At 38.3% G+C, this 16,545-nt stretch overlaps 1 protein-coding gene across 1 annotated transcript in view; it reads left to right on the top strand.

Moving 5' to 3' along the window:
* Positions 1-1,210: 1,210 nt before the first annotated feature.
* RASA1 (RAS p21 protein activator 1) overlaps positions 1,211-16,545 on the top strand; it is a 107,940-nt gene continuing 92,605 nt past the window's right edge. Inside the window, exon 1 of the mRNA XM_061189425.1 lies at positions 1,211-2,325. Within this exon, the coding sequence (XP_061045408.1) occupies positions 1,808-2,325 (518 nt within the window). The 5' untranslated portion in view covers positions 1,211-1,807. The remainder of the gene's footprint in view (positions 2,326-16,545) is intronic.

Consider the following 16,545-nt stretch of genomic DNA (forward strand, 5'->3'; position numbering starts at 1 on the left):
CATTTAATGGTATTTAATGTGGGATTCCTCCTGGGAGAATGCAAAATATAAGAATAATATATGAATCCAAAAGGGCAAATCACAGATACTGAAATTTCAAAAAATGGGAATGATTCCTCCACCTATGTTTATACATATTCCAGTAGAAAAGACAAAACAAAAACCATTCTCTTCGGCTATATTGAGTGAAATTTCAGTTTATTGATAATTTTTGAAACCATACATAATTGTAACTGACACTTTGGGACCTTCTTGACATCTGCCAGTTGAAAGTGCTCTGCGCATTCACATGTACATCGTGGAGGATGCCCTGCCGTGTTTTGCACACAAACGAGGACAAAAGCGCGTTGATTAGTGATGTCTGGGGCACCTCTCCTCTCCACACCTTATTAGTTACCCAACAGACTTGCAATGGCAAGGTAGTGTGTGTGAAAGGGAGAAAGAAAAAGAGAAAGGGAATAGAGGGGGAGAGTGGGAGAATGAAACAAAACGTGTACGGTGGTAGAAATCTGACTTCAAACAACCACTATTTCTACTAAAATTCTTAGCCCTCCCCATATGACCCCCATTATCCATTTCGCTTTCTTTGAGTTTCAGAACCCAGTTTTTAAAATTGCATTTTATTTTTTAGCTTGTAAGAGTCATATAGTAATTTCTACTATGAAAAGAAAACGGAAACAGTAACAGTACGGTCTCGACCTTCCAAGCGGGCCGCCCCCTCCAACCCCCCACCTCCGAGGGCCTTGAATGTCTGGTTTCTGCGCCGTCGGCCACGGGTGTTTGTTCCACCGGTCAGGAAGCAAGAAACTGGCTTCGCGGCATCTTCCTTTCCCTCTTCCCGGTCCTCCCTCTTCAACCCCTCCTTGTCTCTCCCGTCTCTCCTGTTTTCACCGCGCTGAGCGGCCGCGTGCTCTGGACCCACTCCTCCCCTCCTCCGCCTCACCGGCCCTTCAAACAAAGCCCAGGGAGGCCGGAGCGCGAGAGATGCGGCCCCGCCGCCAGGCGCTCCACCCGGAGCGGGACAGCGAGCGCGGCACCGCACCGCGCGTCCCCGCCACTTCCTTCCCTCCCGACTCTTCCTTTTCCTTCTCCAGGCCCAGCCCCCCCAACCCCCGCGCCGGGAAAGCGCCTGCGCAGAAGCTGCCCTCTCCGTCCTCCTCCCCCGCCCTTCCTTCCCTCTGCTCCTCCTCCCGTGCCCCGCCTTCCTTTCTCTCTCGTCGATTTCACTGAGCGCTCCAGGTTGGGAGCAGTTCAGTCCGTTTCCCCACTACCCCGCCCCCCTTCCTTTTTTCTCCCCACCCCTCGCGTCTCAGCCCGGTGGAGGATGAAGCGGCTGCAGTGGCCCCAGCCCCAGCAGCGGCACCGGCGGTGGCTGCGGTGGGGGTGGCCGGAACTGGGGTGGTGAAGAAGCGGTGGCGGCGGCGGCCGTGGCGGTGGCTGAAGGAGCAGCAGCCGCCCCAGCCGCTTCCCCTGTGCTTCCCTTCCTCTTGAGTGCAGCCAGGAAGTTTTTCGCTTCTGTGCATGTGTGTGTGCGTGAGTGTGGGTGTGTAAGGTGAAGATTTGGGCGGCGTTTGTGCAGGCGTTGGGTTTTTTGCCCACTTCTCTTCCCGTAACCCGGGTAGCTCCCGAGCCTGGGCTGTGGCCCGAAGAGGGGGCGCGGCGGCGGGCTCTCTCCTTTTGTTGTTGTTTCCTCCGCCTGGGGAGCTGAAGAGGGGACGCGCCTGGGTGGGGCGGCTCGGAGCCCGGGCCTGGTGGCCCTCGGGGCTCCCGGGCGGGCAGGGTAGGGCAGAGTAGAGCGGGCTTCAACATGATGGCGGCCGAGGCCGGCAGTGAGGAGGGCGGCCCGGTCACCGCCGGGGCAGCAGGAGGCGGCGGGGCCGCGGGCTCCAGTGCCTATCCGGCAGTGTGTCGGGTGAAGATACCCGCCGCCCTGCCTGTGGCAGCCGCCCCCTTTCCTGGGCTGGCGGAGGCTGGAGTGGCCGGGACTCTGGGTGGCGGAGCCGCTTTGGGGTCAGGGTTCCTCGGACCCGGGTCTGTGGCGGGGGCACTGGGGGGAGCCGGACTGTCAGGGGGAGGTGCTGCTGCTGGCGTGGCTGGTACTGCCGCCGCCGGACCTGGCGGGGAGATGGCTCTCACCAAGGGGACCACTTCGTTGCCTGCTGAGACCTTCGGGGCAGGCGGCGGATTCCCTCCTTTGCCGCCTCCTCCTCAGCTGCCCCCTTTGGGCGCGGGCCTGGGAACAGTGGACGAAGGTGACTCTCTGGATGGACCAGAATACGAGGAGGAAGAGGTGGCCATCCCGCTGACCGCTCCGCCAACTAACCAGTAAGTCAAGACCGGTGTTTTGGGGGAAGCTGACTCCTGGAAAGAAGTGGGAAAACATGCCTCGTTCTTTCAGCTGTTACTCGTTGTGAAAAGTTTTGACGCTTATGGTTCTGTGCATAGGGATTTAATTTGATCACTCATCTTCCCTACAGGCACACTCCCTGGCGGCTTGGTATATTTATTGGTCCTCTGGGAAGATGTAAAGTTTTAAAGATGGGAAGCATGGGAAAATGTGTATCCAGTGAGAACCGGATATGGTTCTGCCCCTTCCAAATTGAGGTGGCGTCCTGGGATTCAGCTGAGCTTGCAGCTACCAAGGCAGTCGTAGTCTATATTAACCTGGTTGTGTTCCCTGTTGAAGCTAGATGACTAGTGAGAAGCTTGGATTACAAGCATTTAAATGAATATTGTGTTAATATCATTCGAAACATGCATTGGTCAGAAAGCTTTGTTTTTGTTGCACTGCAAATCCCAGCTTCTGCCTGTTGAAAGCATTGCGATGCAGGGAAGTCTTTGGATCACTTTTGAAAACGTGGGTCAGCGAGAAAGGAAAGGAGTTCTGTTAATTACAGGTGTGGTTAAGGGCTCATACTCCAACAATATTTGTAACTTGTGCCGTAGAATTCCCATTTATTAATATTAGTGTAATTCTTCTATAAGTTGAAGCTTTCTAAGCACAATATTGGAGCAAAACAAAATTAATAGTGTGCTTCTCTTCAACACCTTGTTGGTGGCAAATACAGTATTCTATTTGAAAATTAATTTTGACAGTCTACTGCGGAATATATATGACAAATGACTTTTCTATATATAGTACCTCCCCCTTGTTCTCTTCATAAGTGAACTTAGGTATGTATTTATAAAGCTGGACCTTGATGAGAGGAAAATGTTGATGGGGAATAGTAGGTAAAACTTGCTTTATAGATCCCTCATATCTGTCTTAATTTTCCTTTAGAATTTTGGCAACCTTGGTGAGTATCAGAAGAAAGATTTGGTTTCTGTGTTGACAATCACTCTAGACAATTGCAGGTTTTTTTGTTTTTTCGTGGGTTTTTTTTTGTTTGTTTTTTGTTTTTTTTGATAATCTTCTTTGGAAGATTTAGAAAGGACTTAATGAATTAGGACATTTTTGACTTAAGGCTACATCTTTTGATGGAAAAGTAAAGTTAGTCTTACTTAGGTCAGCCATGGTATAGGGGTGTTGTATTCCTTTTGTATTATTCATTGTGAATTCAATTTTGTGGTCTGATTTTATACCAACTTATCATTTCACATCTGTGTACTGCAGACTTTTCTGAAGGTGTTCTGAGAGTGTTAAAAATTTAAAATATACTGCACTGTTTACACACCTTCAAGCCTTTTTGAAAAAATCACTTAAGTATTAAGGGTCCTGTGGTTATGATAAAGTGCAACTTTTCATTATGAAAGAATATAGTCTTATGCCAGTTATTAACTAAATTGAATTAGGCATATTTAGTATATTGCAGTTTTAAATATTTTTACAGATAGAATTTATTTTGTAGAGCAGTTTTAGGTTCACGGCAGAATTGACCAGAAAACACATAGTGTTCCCATTAAATTTTTAATAATAAACATGAGTGAGTATATAGGAAAAATTATGTTTCTGTGAAGTCCATTGTGAGATTTTCATCATTATTGTTTGTATTTGGGAATAAAAATATTATTTGTGTGACTGTGTATATGAGAATTGTACCTGTTCTAAAAGGTATCCTCCATTTCCAGTATGTTTTTTAAATTTGCCACTGAGAAGTACAAATTTCCCCTCTTTTCTTTATCTTAGATATCAACCCAGAGTCACTGGAGGCAATACAGTGTAGTGGTTAAGCGTGCAAATTCTGAAGTTAGACAAGATTTGGGTTGGAATCCTGACTCTGCTACTTACTAGCTGTGTGATCTTGGAAAGGTCAGTTTCCCCATCTGTAAAATGGGGACAATAATGGTGTCTCCCTCATATGGTCGTTTTTAAGGTTAATGAGAACCCCCTGAACATATTCAGCACAGTACCTGGCACATAGTAAGTGTTCAATAAATTAGTAGTCTCCCCAAATAATAATATATAATTTTATTGTCATTAAACTGCCTACTAATTCTATTGCTATAGGAACTCCCTTACTAATAGCTATTTGAGAGAATGTTTTGAACTCCGAAGGCCTGTCTACCATGATTGATTATATCAAAAATTTTATTTTAAATTCATAAAGGCTTCTAGCAGGCTAAGCAGGTTTAGAGATGGAATTCAAGTGTTTTCTATAAATTCCTATTTTTAAATAAAAGGAAAAGCCTTAATGACTTTGTTAAATAATGTCAAATCTTTCATAAAGTATTGAAGAAATGCTTTTGGACTAATATATGATTACTAGTGACTGGTCACCTTAGTTATTGATAGCATGATATTAAGGAGGTTCAGGTCATAGGATTGAGTCCACAGTGGTTTGTTAGATAGACCAGGGTTCCCTGGTCATGGAGTTCAACCACGTGTCCAGCTGGTTCAGTGCTGTTGGTCACAAGAGAGTCAAGTGACAATATGTAGATAGACCAGTGCAAATATAATAACACTATTAATATTTTGTACCTTGTTTTTCTGTGTGCATGGTGAATCATTAGTCTCATGTTTATTACTGAGCATTTTCATTAGTTGGGTTAAGGCCAGAAAAGTTTGTATAATTGGAACTATTACATGTATTTGAATATTCTTTTTTTTTTTGCACATTTTGAGGAAAAAATTTTAAAAAGAAAAAAATTCTCCCCATATATTTTTATGCTGTAAAAGGTTCTGTATCTAAAACTGCTAACAAATTTTTTTTTCAAGAGAGAGAAAAGTTAAATTAAAGGAGTTTGTCACTGGTACTCCCTGTATTATGTAGCTGCTTTTCGTGGTCCTTGTTATTTCTTTCTCTTTTCCCCAGGGGTGAGGGGTGATAAGAAAGGAGAATAGTTCCCTTAGTCCACCATCAGTTATGTATAGAGATTTTTAACTGTGAACCTGCAGTAGCAGGAGGCTCTTGGGCTGAATCCACCTGACAGATATATATTGCTTGCTCGTAGTGTATTTGGAGCATTTAGTGATTACTTGCCACCATTTAAAAATAGGAAAAGTTCATGTTTAAGAAGTCTCGATTTCTAGCATCCCTTGAGAAATCACAGGAGTTGGCTCCACCTGGTTGCCGTTCCTACTTGAGAGTAGATTTCTAGAGCCGAGCAGTGATGGCCCCATTTAGGTGACTTCTGAGCTCTACAGTTAGCTGTGGTTTCTACCAGGTCTGCTTTGCCTTTGATGTTATTTGCCTGGCATCTGGCCTAACTAAAACGCAGGCTTTCTCAAGCCTGAAAGTTGAAGAAAAAAGAAATAAGGAATGTAAATAATACCTTTCTTTTCCTTAAGAGTCATCTTACTGTTTCTACAAAAATAAAATCATTCTTAAGTCAAATAATTGTTAAATGTTAGTACTAAGACATGTAGCATTCATTAACTTTGTCACCGATTGCATTGTAACTCTGGGTGAGTCATTATTTCTTAATAAAAATGGGGGTGAGAATTGAAGAGATTAGTTATGGACAAAGTGGTTTCTGACCAGGACCAGATATTTTTGCTATATGAGTAGTAGAGCAATGTAGTAGGAGCTTAATTTAAGGGATACAACAATGAGTAAGATACCCCTTTTCTTAATGAGTCTCTCTTCCAGGAGAGTTTTAGATCTAGTAGAAAGTTAAGTAACCAATTACTGTCATTCAGGCTAGCTTAAGATAAATCTCATGAGTGAAGTATGAGCAAAGGGTCATGGGGGTTAAAAGAATAAGATATTTATATCATTAGGACCAGTAAAGTCTTAGAGGAAAAGTAGCAGGTATGTTTTCAATGTGGCTTAATTTATTCTGAACAAGAGGTAATTGGTTCCTATGCCCTTTGCCTAAAGATTCTGTCAGGTAAAAAAGAATTCCGAATTAATGAATATAAACTTCTGACCTTTAGTGAGGAGTCGGTCCTACTGAACTCTTAGTTACTTACCTGTGGTCTGGGGTAGGTTGAAAAGGGCGCCCATAGTTACTGAGAATACACAGCACTACGAAAGGCTTGAATTGGTCTGGATCATTGATTAGCCACTCTAGGGAAACCAGGCAGACATTATTGACAGAGCCAAAAAAAAAGACCCAAAAGCCAAAACAACAGCAACAAAAAAACCTGACAGGGGTAAATTAGGAAGAAGAAGGGGAAAATAAAGAGGTCTTTTGGTTGCTTTGCTCCCTATCTCTTTACTAGCCATTAGGGAAATGAGAGAATGCCTTTAAGAGCAGCTCAAATACACTCCAAACAATACCTCGGTGGGGGCAGGTGATCGAACTTAGAGCGATTATTGTCAGGTATTACTGATGACATTTCTTGGTTGCTTACTACCTAACAGGAACTGTTCTAATTGGTTTCCATGTGTTGTTGTAGTTGCCTATTGCTTCACTCCAAAACTTAGTTGCTGAAACATTTATTTGCTCTTGATTCTAAAATTTGGGCAGGGCTTGTTGGGGACTGCTCCATGTGTCACCTGTTGGCTATAATGTCCGAGGTAGCTTTTTAACTCATAAGTCTGGTACCTCAGCTGGGATGGCTGGAACAGCTGGTGGATAGCTGGGCATCTGTGTGTGTATGTGTGTATCTGTGTCCATGTCTCCCCCACCCCAACCTATCCATTTCATTAGCTTGAACTTCTCCACAGCATGGCAGATGGGTTCCATGAAGGAGCATTCCCAGAGGACAGGCCTCACCATGCCAACACTTATTAAGCCTCTCTGTTCTTCATGTTTGCTAATGTTGCAATGGCCAATGCTAATCACGTGAGTCAGTCTAGATTTAGTGTGGGAGTGGGCTATAAAAGGGCACCAGTACTGGAAGGTGAGATTTCTTGGGGGTATCAGAGTAACTGCCTACTGCATGTATTATTCATTTACAAGCAAATATTAGATAATATTAGAATACTAGTGGTTAGGGAGAGCATGGGAGAAAGGGCAAGTACTTTGAAGTTTTTCCCTTAGGGTCTACATGGTAAGTTGTCTTTCAGCGAATGGTCCAAATATCCCCACAATATATTTTGCTTCTGACCACCATTATCTTAATTTTAAACCAAAGATACTGAATATGGATGTTGGTTATGGCTCATTGTTTGAATATGCAAATGTATGTATGGTAGATGTGTTATCTTGAAATCACCTGCAGTACATTTCAGCTGTGGGCTAAATAAAAAATAGTTGTTATCAGGTAAAATTTATGGATAACTTCTCCATATGTCTAATCACATTTCAATGGGATTTGGAGTATGCTTTTAGTTGTTCCAGTGATTACATGATTTTGTGAGTAAAACAATGAACATTGGGGGGGACAGAAAGAAATATAAAAGAAAGTACAATGTAGCTGGACAATAAGGCATTAATGATATAGAAATAAGATGATAAAATTAATCTACGGACACGTTGTACTAATTTTTCAAATTAGAGGATAGTTTTGGAAGAGTTGAAAGAATGAGAGTGTATGAAAGTGATTTTGAAATTTTATACTGTAATTCTCTTTTACTAAAGTTTTATAGAAAGTTTGATTAGCTTTTGTAGCATCAGTATTTGATGTTATAGTAGTCCCCCCTTATCCACGGCTTCACTTACCACGATTTCAGTTGCTGTCGGTTGACCATGGCTTAAAAATATTAAGCGGGACATTCCAGAAATAAGCAATTCATGAGTTTTAAGAACTGTGCACCTTTCAGAGTAGTGTGATGAAATCCTGCTCCATCCTGCCCAGACATGAATCATACCTTTGTCCAACGTATCCTGCCATCACTTAGTGGTCCTACCTTGGTCATCAGATTGACTGTTGCACTATCACAGTACTTGTGTTCAAGTAAGCCTTATTTTACTTAATAATGGCCCCAAAGCGCAAGAGTAGTGATGTTGGCAATTCGGATATTCCAGAGAAGCTGTAAAGTGCTTACTTTAAGTGAAAAGGTGAAAGTTTCCTACTTAATAGGGGATGAAAAAATCATATGCGGAGATTACTAAGATCTACAGTAAGAACGAATCTTCTATCTGTGAAACTGTGAAGGAAAAAGAAATTCATGATAGTTTTGCTGTTGCACCTCAAACCTGCAAAAGTTATGACCGCAGTGTGTGATAGTGCTTAGTTGAGACGGAAAAGGCGTTACATTTTACAGAAAGATATCTTGAGAGAGACTACATTCACTTAATGTTTATTATAGTATATCGTTATAATTGTTCTATTTTATTATAGAACATATAATAAATGTTATTGTTGTTAATCTCTTACTGTACCTAATTTATAAATAGGTATCTATATATGGGAAAAATAGATTATGTATGGGATTCGGTACTAATTTGAGGTTTCAGGCATGCCTGGGAGTCTTGGAATGTATCCCCTGAGGATAAGAGAAGACTACTGTGTAATCAGGAGAGTGATATGCGTAGATACATAGTATTTTAGTGAAAGAGGAAACTCTTTCATTGACCATTGCAGAAGCAGACTCAGGTAGAGTGGCTTGCTTAAGGTCAGATAGCTAGGTGGATCTGGGCCAGAATCCAGTTCCCATGATTTTTCAGATATGTTTAGATTTGAGTAATATTTAATTAATTTTTGCGAGGGGAGGAAGTGGAAAGGCAGAGGCCCATTATTGAGTAATCATTTACTATATTCTAGGCACTTTACATAGGTTATCTCATTTAATTCTCATAACTATACAGTGAGAATAGATATTATCCACATTTTTTTTTGTTGAGAAAACTGGTAGAACTGGAATTCTAATGCAAATACTCGTTCCATTCCAGTGCATATAATACACACATATATACGTGCACCCATACAAAACTTAATATACTCCAGGACTGGCTAGTCATTGGGTGTTATGGACTGAATTATATCTCTCCAAAATTCATAGGTTGAAACCCTAACCCCCAGTGTGACGGTGTATGGAGTTAGGACCTTTAAGGTGGTAATTAAGGTTAAATAAGGTCATAAAGGTGGATCCATAATTCTATAGGACTGGTGTTCTCATATGAAGAGGAGGAGACAAATGGAAGCACATGTGCACAGAGAAGAGGCCATATGAGTTCACAGTGAGAAGGTGGCTATCTATAAGCCAAGGAGAGATACCTCACTTAGAAACCAACTCTGTTGGCACCTTAATCTTGGACTCAGCCTCCAGAACTGTGAGAAAATAAATTTCTGTTGTTTAAGCCATCTAGTATATGGAATTTTGTTATGATATCCTGAGCTGACTGATACACTGCATAAACCTGGATCTTTAAAAATGGCTTTGGAGGATTTGGAGCAGATTAAATGCTCATTTACTACTTGAGAAACAGGGTCTTCATTCTTTTATTTCCTATTTTTCACTGTAGGAAAGAAAAACTTTCCTTATACTTTAGCTTCATTCTTCATGAGTTCGTGACTTAACATCTCCTCTTTTGGCTATACTTGTGTTGAAAGATGGAAAACATTTAAATGCATGTCTGATTATTATAGTGTGAAAAGATCCTACACAAGACCGTGGGTGGTAGCTGTAGACAACCTATGGGAGAGACATTACTCCAGCAGATTTTCTGTATTCACTCTGTGTTCATTGTTGTTAACATTCAGTGTTACTTTTAAGATTCCTTTCTCTTATGTATCTGTCTCTAGCTAAGGGAAAGAACTAGAGATCCGTCTCAGTTCTTTTAAGTCTTCTTTGTAGGTATAGCCCACTACACTGGGTTCACAGTTAAGATACTTGTGTAATAGTAGAACCATACCTCTCTTCCATCCATGTCTATCTACCTAAATATTGATTTATCTCTCAGATTTTCCAATTAAACTTCTTATTTTGAGGTAATTGTAGATTCATATTTAGTTGTTAAGAAATAATACAGAGATGTTTCCTTCACCTATTTTCCCAGATATATGGCAATATCTGGTGATATCACAACTAGGAATCAATTTCATGGATATAGTTCATTTATTCAGATTTCACCAGTTCTACATACACTGTGTGTGTGTGTGTGTGTGTGTGTGTGTGGTGTTTATTTAAATCTATGCAGTTTTATCACATGGGTAGATTTGTGTAATCATCACCACAGTAAAGATACAGAACAATTTCATTATCCCCAGGATCCCTCTTGTTGTCCTTTTATAACTAAACCCACCTTTCTCCATCTTTAACCCCTGGCAACCACTAATCTGTTCTTCATTTTGTCATTTCCAAAAGATTATATAAATGGACTCATACAGCTTGTAACCTTTTTTTTTTTTTTTTGTCAACATCTTTACTGGAGTATAATTGCTTTACATTGTTGTGTTAGTTGCTGCTGTATAACAAAGTGAATCAGCTATACGTATACATATATCCCCATATCCCCTCCCTCTTGCATCTCCCTCCCACCCTCCCTATCCCACCCCTCTAGGTGGTCACAAAGCACTGAGCTGATCTCCCTGTGCTATGCAGCTGCTTCCCACTAGCTATCTATTTTACATTTGGTAGTGTATATATGTCAGTGCCACTCTCTCACTTCGTCTCAGTTTACCCTTCCCCCTCCTCGTGTCCTCAAGTCCATTCTCTACATCTGTGTCTCTATTCCTGTCCTGCCCCTAGGTTCTTCGGAACCATTTTTTTTTTTTTTAGATTCCATATATATACATGTGTTAGCATACAGTATTTGTTTTTCTCTTTCTGACTGACTTCACTCTGTATGACAGTCTCTAGGTCCGTCCACCTCACTACAAATAATTCAATTTCGTTTCTTTTTATGGCTGAGTAATATTCCATTGTATATATATGCCACATCTTCTTTATCCATTCATCTGTCGATGGAGACTTAGGTTGCTTCCATGTCCTGGCTATTGTAAATAGTTCATACAGCATGTAACCTTTTGGAATAGCATTTGTCACTGAACACAATTCACTCAAGATTTATTCAAGTTGTTGCTTGTATCAATACTTTGTACCTTTTCATTGCTGAGTAGTATTCCATGGTATGGATGTACTACAGTTTGTTTAATCATTCACTCATCAGAGAACATTTGGGTAATTTCCAGTTTTAGCTATTATGAAAAAAAGCTGCTATGAACATTTGTGTTTATGTTTTTGTGTGAACATAAGTTTTCATTTCTGTCAGATAAATGTCCAAGAGTGCAACTGCTGGATTGTGTGGTAATTGCATATTGAGTTTTACAAGAAACTGCCGATCTATTTTCTAGAGTAGCTGTATCCTTTTACATTCTCACTAACAATTCATGAGTGATCCTGATTCCCTATGTCCTCACTACTAACCATTTTTTATTTTAGCAATTCTCATAGATGCCTAGTGATATCTCATTGTGGTTTTGATATGCATTTTTCCTAATGATTGAAGATATTGAAACTTTTTATGTGCTAATTTGCTATCTGTATATCCTCTTGGGTGAAATGTCTGTTCATCTCTTTTGCCCATTTTCCAATAGGATTGTTTGTTTATTATTGAGTTTTAAGAGTTCTTTATGTATTCTAAATATTAGTCCTTTATCTGATAATGTGGTTTGCAAATATTTTCTCCTATTCTGTACCTTGTCTTTTTCTCCTTTTAACAGGGTCTTTCACAGAGCAAAAGTTTTTAATTTTTATGAGGCTTAAGTTATCAATATTTTCTTCTATAGGTTGTGCTTTTAGAGGCAAGTCTAAGAACTCTTTGCCTAGCCTGGGTCACAAAGATTTTCTCCTATGATTGTTTCCAAAAGTTTTGTATTTTTATGTTTTACAGTTAAGTCCATGATCCATTTTGATTTCTTTTTTATAAAACGTATGGTTTAGATTGAGGTTCATATTTTTGCCCAGGAATATCCGATTACTCTAACACCATTTGTTGAAAAGGCAAATATCCTTCTTCCATTGAATTGCTTTTGCAGTTTCATAAAAAATTAATTGGGCATATTTGTGTGGGTTTACTTCTGTGTTCTTTATTGTATTCTGTTGGTCTGTATGTCTCCATTTGCTGATATCACACTCTTGATAACCATAGCTACGTAGTAAGCCTTAATATTGGGTAGAGTGATTCACTTTTCAATATGTTTTTAGCTATTCTAAGACTTGGGTCTTTATGTATAAATTTTAGAACAAGCTTGTTCATGTCTACAGAAACTTTGTTGAAATTTTCATAGGAATTGCATTAAACCTGTAGATCAGTTTTGGGAGAACTGACATCTTTACTATATTGACATGGTATGTTTCCATTTATTTAGTTCTTCTTTGATTGCTTTAATGAGCATTTTGTAATTTTTAGTATATCAATCCTGTATGCCTATTGTTTAATTTGTACTTAATTTTTTTTGTTTTATTTGGAACAATTTTGTAAATGTTATTATGTTTTTAAGTTTCCACATCATGTTTCTTGTTAGTATATAGAAATGCTGATTGATTTTTGTATGTTGGTCTTATATCTTGTGACCTTGCTAAACTTATCTTTTAGTTCTAAGAGACTTTATACAGATTCCTTGGGATTTTCTACATAGACAATCATGTCAACTGTAAATAGGGGCCGTTTTTTTCTTTCTTTCTGATCTGTATGACTTATTTCTTTTTCTTGTCATGTTGCAGTGGCTAGAACTTCTAGTACTATATTGAATGAGAGTGGTGAGAGCAGACATCCTTGCTTTGTTCCTTGTTTTAGGTGGAAAGCATTTAAATGTATTTTACCATTAAATATGATGTTAATTGTAGCTGTTTTGGGGGGAGAGTGGATAGATACTCTTTATCAAGTTAAGGTTGATCACCTCTCTTCCTAGTTTACTGTAAGTTTTTACCATGAATGGGTGCTGGATATTTTCAAATTCTTTTTTCTGGGTTAATTTATATGATCATATGATTTTTTCCTTAGCATGTTGAGATGGTAGCTTACACTGATTTTTTTAATGTTGAACCAGCCTTGCATACCTGGAATAAATCTCAGTAGGTTTTGGTGTATAATGTTTTTCAAGCATTGCTGAAACTCAGGTTGTTGATGTGTTGAGAGTGTTTGTGTCTAAGTTCATGAGAGATATTGGTCTGTAGTTTTCTTGTGATATCTTTGTCTTGTTTCAGTATTTGAATAATACTGGCCTCATAGTATGGGGTAGGACATGTTCCCTACTCTTCTGTTCTTTGGAAGAGTTTGTGAAGTATTGTTATTAATATTTGGTAGAATTCTCTAGTGAAAACATCTCAGCCTGGGATTTATTTTTCTTGGAGATTTTAAATTATGAATTCATTTAAAATGGTTATAGGGTTATACATCTTATTTATTTTATCTTGGTTGGATTTTGGTAGTAAGTGGGTTCATTTCTTCTGATTTGTCTAACTTAGCAGCATAAACTTGTTTGCATTATTACCTAGTTACCCTTTTGATGGCTGTAGAATAGTCAGTGATATTCTCTTTTATTCTTGATGCTTGAATTTGTATCTTAACTCTTTTGTTTTGTCAGTCTTGTTAAAGTGTTATCATTTCTATTAATTTTTTCAAAGGGTTAGCTTTTTGTTTCATTGATTTTTTTTTTTCCTTATGGCCTTGTTTTCAATTTCATTGATTTTTGCTCTTATTTTTATTGTTCTTTTTTTCTGATTGCTTTGGGTTTATTTTGTTCCTGTTTTTCTAGTTTCTTGAGGAAGGAATTTAAGATTATTGATTTGAGACTTTCCCTGTTTCCTAGAGTAAGCATTTAATGCTATACTTTTCCCTCTTAACACCTCTTTAGCCATATTCTGCATCTTTTGATATGTTGCCTTTTCATTTTCATTCAGTTCTGTGTTTCTTTTTTTAACTTTACATTGAGACTTACGTTTTGACTTATGAATTATTTAGAAGTGTGTTGTTTAATTTCCAAGTGTTTTAAGATTTACCAGTTGTCTTTCTGTTATTGATTTCTCGTTAGAGTCCATTATGGTCAGAGAACATACCCTTATGATTTCAGTACTGTTAAATTTGTTGAAGTTTGTTTTATAGTCCAGGATTTGGATATGGTCTATCTTGGTGAATGTTCCATGGATGCTTGAAAAAAATGTGTATTTGGCTGTTCTTTGGTGGAATGTTCTATATATGTCAATTAGATTCTTCTGTTTGATTGTTTTGTTCAGAACTTTTAAATCTTTCCTCATTTTCTGTTTAGTATTTCTGTGAGTTTCTGAGATAGGAGTCTTAAAGTTCCCACTATAATTTTGTATTTATCTGTTTTTTCTTTCAGCTCTATCAGTTTTTGCTTCATGTATTTTGGAGCTCTGTTGTTTGGGTGTACACATTTAGGATTGTTATGTATTTCTGGTGGATAGATCCTTTTATCATTATCTAATGTCCCTCTTTTGTCTCTAGCAATTGTCTTTGCTCTAAAGTCTATCTAATATTAATATAGCAACTCCTGCTTTTATTTTGTTTACATGTACATTTTCCCATCATTTTACTGTCAATGTGTCTTATTTTAAGTGATCTAATTAAAGAGAGCTTATAGTTGGGTCTTTTTTTTTTTTTTACTCCACGCTGTTAATCTGTCTTTACTTGGTGTATTAAATATTTATGTTTAAAATAGTTATTGGTATTTTAGGGCTTAAGTCTGCCATTTTACTTTTTGTTTTCTGTTTGTTCTCTTTCTCATTTCTCTTTTTCTCTTTTCTTGCTTTCCTGTGGGTTACTCAAACATTTGTTAGGATTTCATCCTGATGTATTTATAGTGTTTTTTCAATATATCACTTTGTAGATACTAAAATAACATATGTAATTTGCCACAGTCTATGGGTATAAGCATTTTATCAATTCGAGTGAAGTGAGGAAACTATTCTTCCACTTAGATCCCTTTACCTTCCCACTTTGTAAATATTGTTCTCTTGACTATTTCTTCTACATACATTGGGCAGCTTTTCAGATGGTGTTAATATTTTTGTTATTGTAAAATATACATGACATAAAACTTATTTTAATCATTTTTAGGTGTATAGTTCTGTAGTATAAAGTACATTCACATTGTTGTTCAACCATTATCACCATCTTTCTCCAGAACTTTTCCATCTTCCCCAGCTAAAACTGTACCCATTATACACTAACTTTCCAATCCCCTTTTCCTCAGCCCCTGGCAACCACCATTTTACTTTGTTTCTATGAATTTGACTACTCTAGGTACCTCACATAAATGGAATCGTAGAATATTTTCCTTTTGTAACTGACTTATTTCACTTAGCATGTCTTCAAGGTTCATCTGTGTTGTAGCATTTGTCAGAACTTGTTTCTAAAGTCTGAATACCATTCTAGCCTTATCGCACATTTTGTTTATCCATTTATCTGTTGGTGGGCGCTTGGATTGCTTCCACTTTTTGGATATTGTGAATAATGCTGCTTGAACATAGTGTATAAATATCTGTTTTAGTCACTGCTTTCATTTTGGGAACATACCTAGAAGTGGAATTTTTGGATCATAGGGTAATTCTGTGTTTAAGTTTTTGAGGAATTGCCATATCATTTTCGATAGCAGCTATACCATTTTATAGTCTCATTAGCAATATATGAGGGTTCTAATTGCTCCATATCCTCACCATCACTTGTATTTTCTTTTTTTTTCTTTGTTTGTTTTTTGGATTTTTTTGGAGATGAAATAGCTATCCTGATGGGTGTGAAATGGTTTCTCATTGTGGTTTTGACTTGCATTTTCCTAATGAATAGTGATGTTGAGCATCTTTTCATGTAGTTATTGGCCTTTTTTATATTTTCTTTGGAGAAATGTCTCTTTTCAAGTCCTTTGCCCATTTTTAAATCAGGTTGTTTGTTTTTGTTAAGTTGTAGGAGTTCTTTATATATTCTGGATATCAGTCCCTTTTCAGATAAATGGTTTGCAAATATTTTCTCCTGTTCTAAGGGATTGCTTTTTCACTCTGTTGATAGTGTCTTTTGATACACAGAGGTTTTTAATTTTGATGAACTCCAGTTTTTTATGCCTATATAATTTTTATTTCATTCATCTGTTATGGTTTTAAAACCTCTTGAGTAGAAAGGTAGTCTATTGTATTTACCCATATTTTTGCTTTTCCCATTGTGCTTTCTTCTTTCCTGATGTTCCAAGAGTCCTTGTTTTATCAATTGAAGAACTTCCATAGCCATTCTTGAAGGATACATCTGGTAGTGACAAATTCTTTTAGTTTTCCTTTGTCTGCTATGTCTTTATTTCCCCTTCATTCCTGAAAGATAATT

Source organism: Eubalaena glacialis, chromosome 4 (genome assembly GCF_028564815.1).
Source record: "Eubalaena glacialis isolate mEubGla1 chromosome 4, mEubGla1.1.hap2.+ XY, whole genome shotgun sequence".
NCBI classification, from domain to species: domain Eukaryota; kingdom Metazoa; phylum Chordata; class Mammalia; order Artiodactyla; family Balaenidae; genus Eubalaena; species Eubalaena glacialis.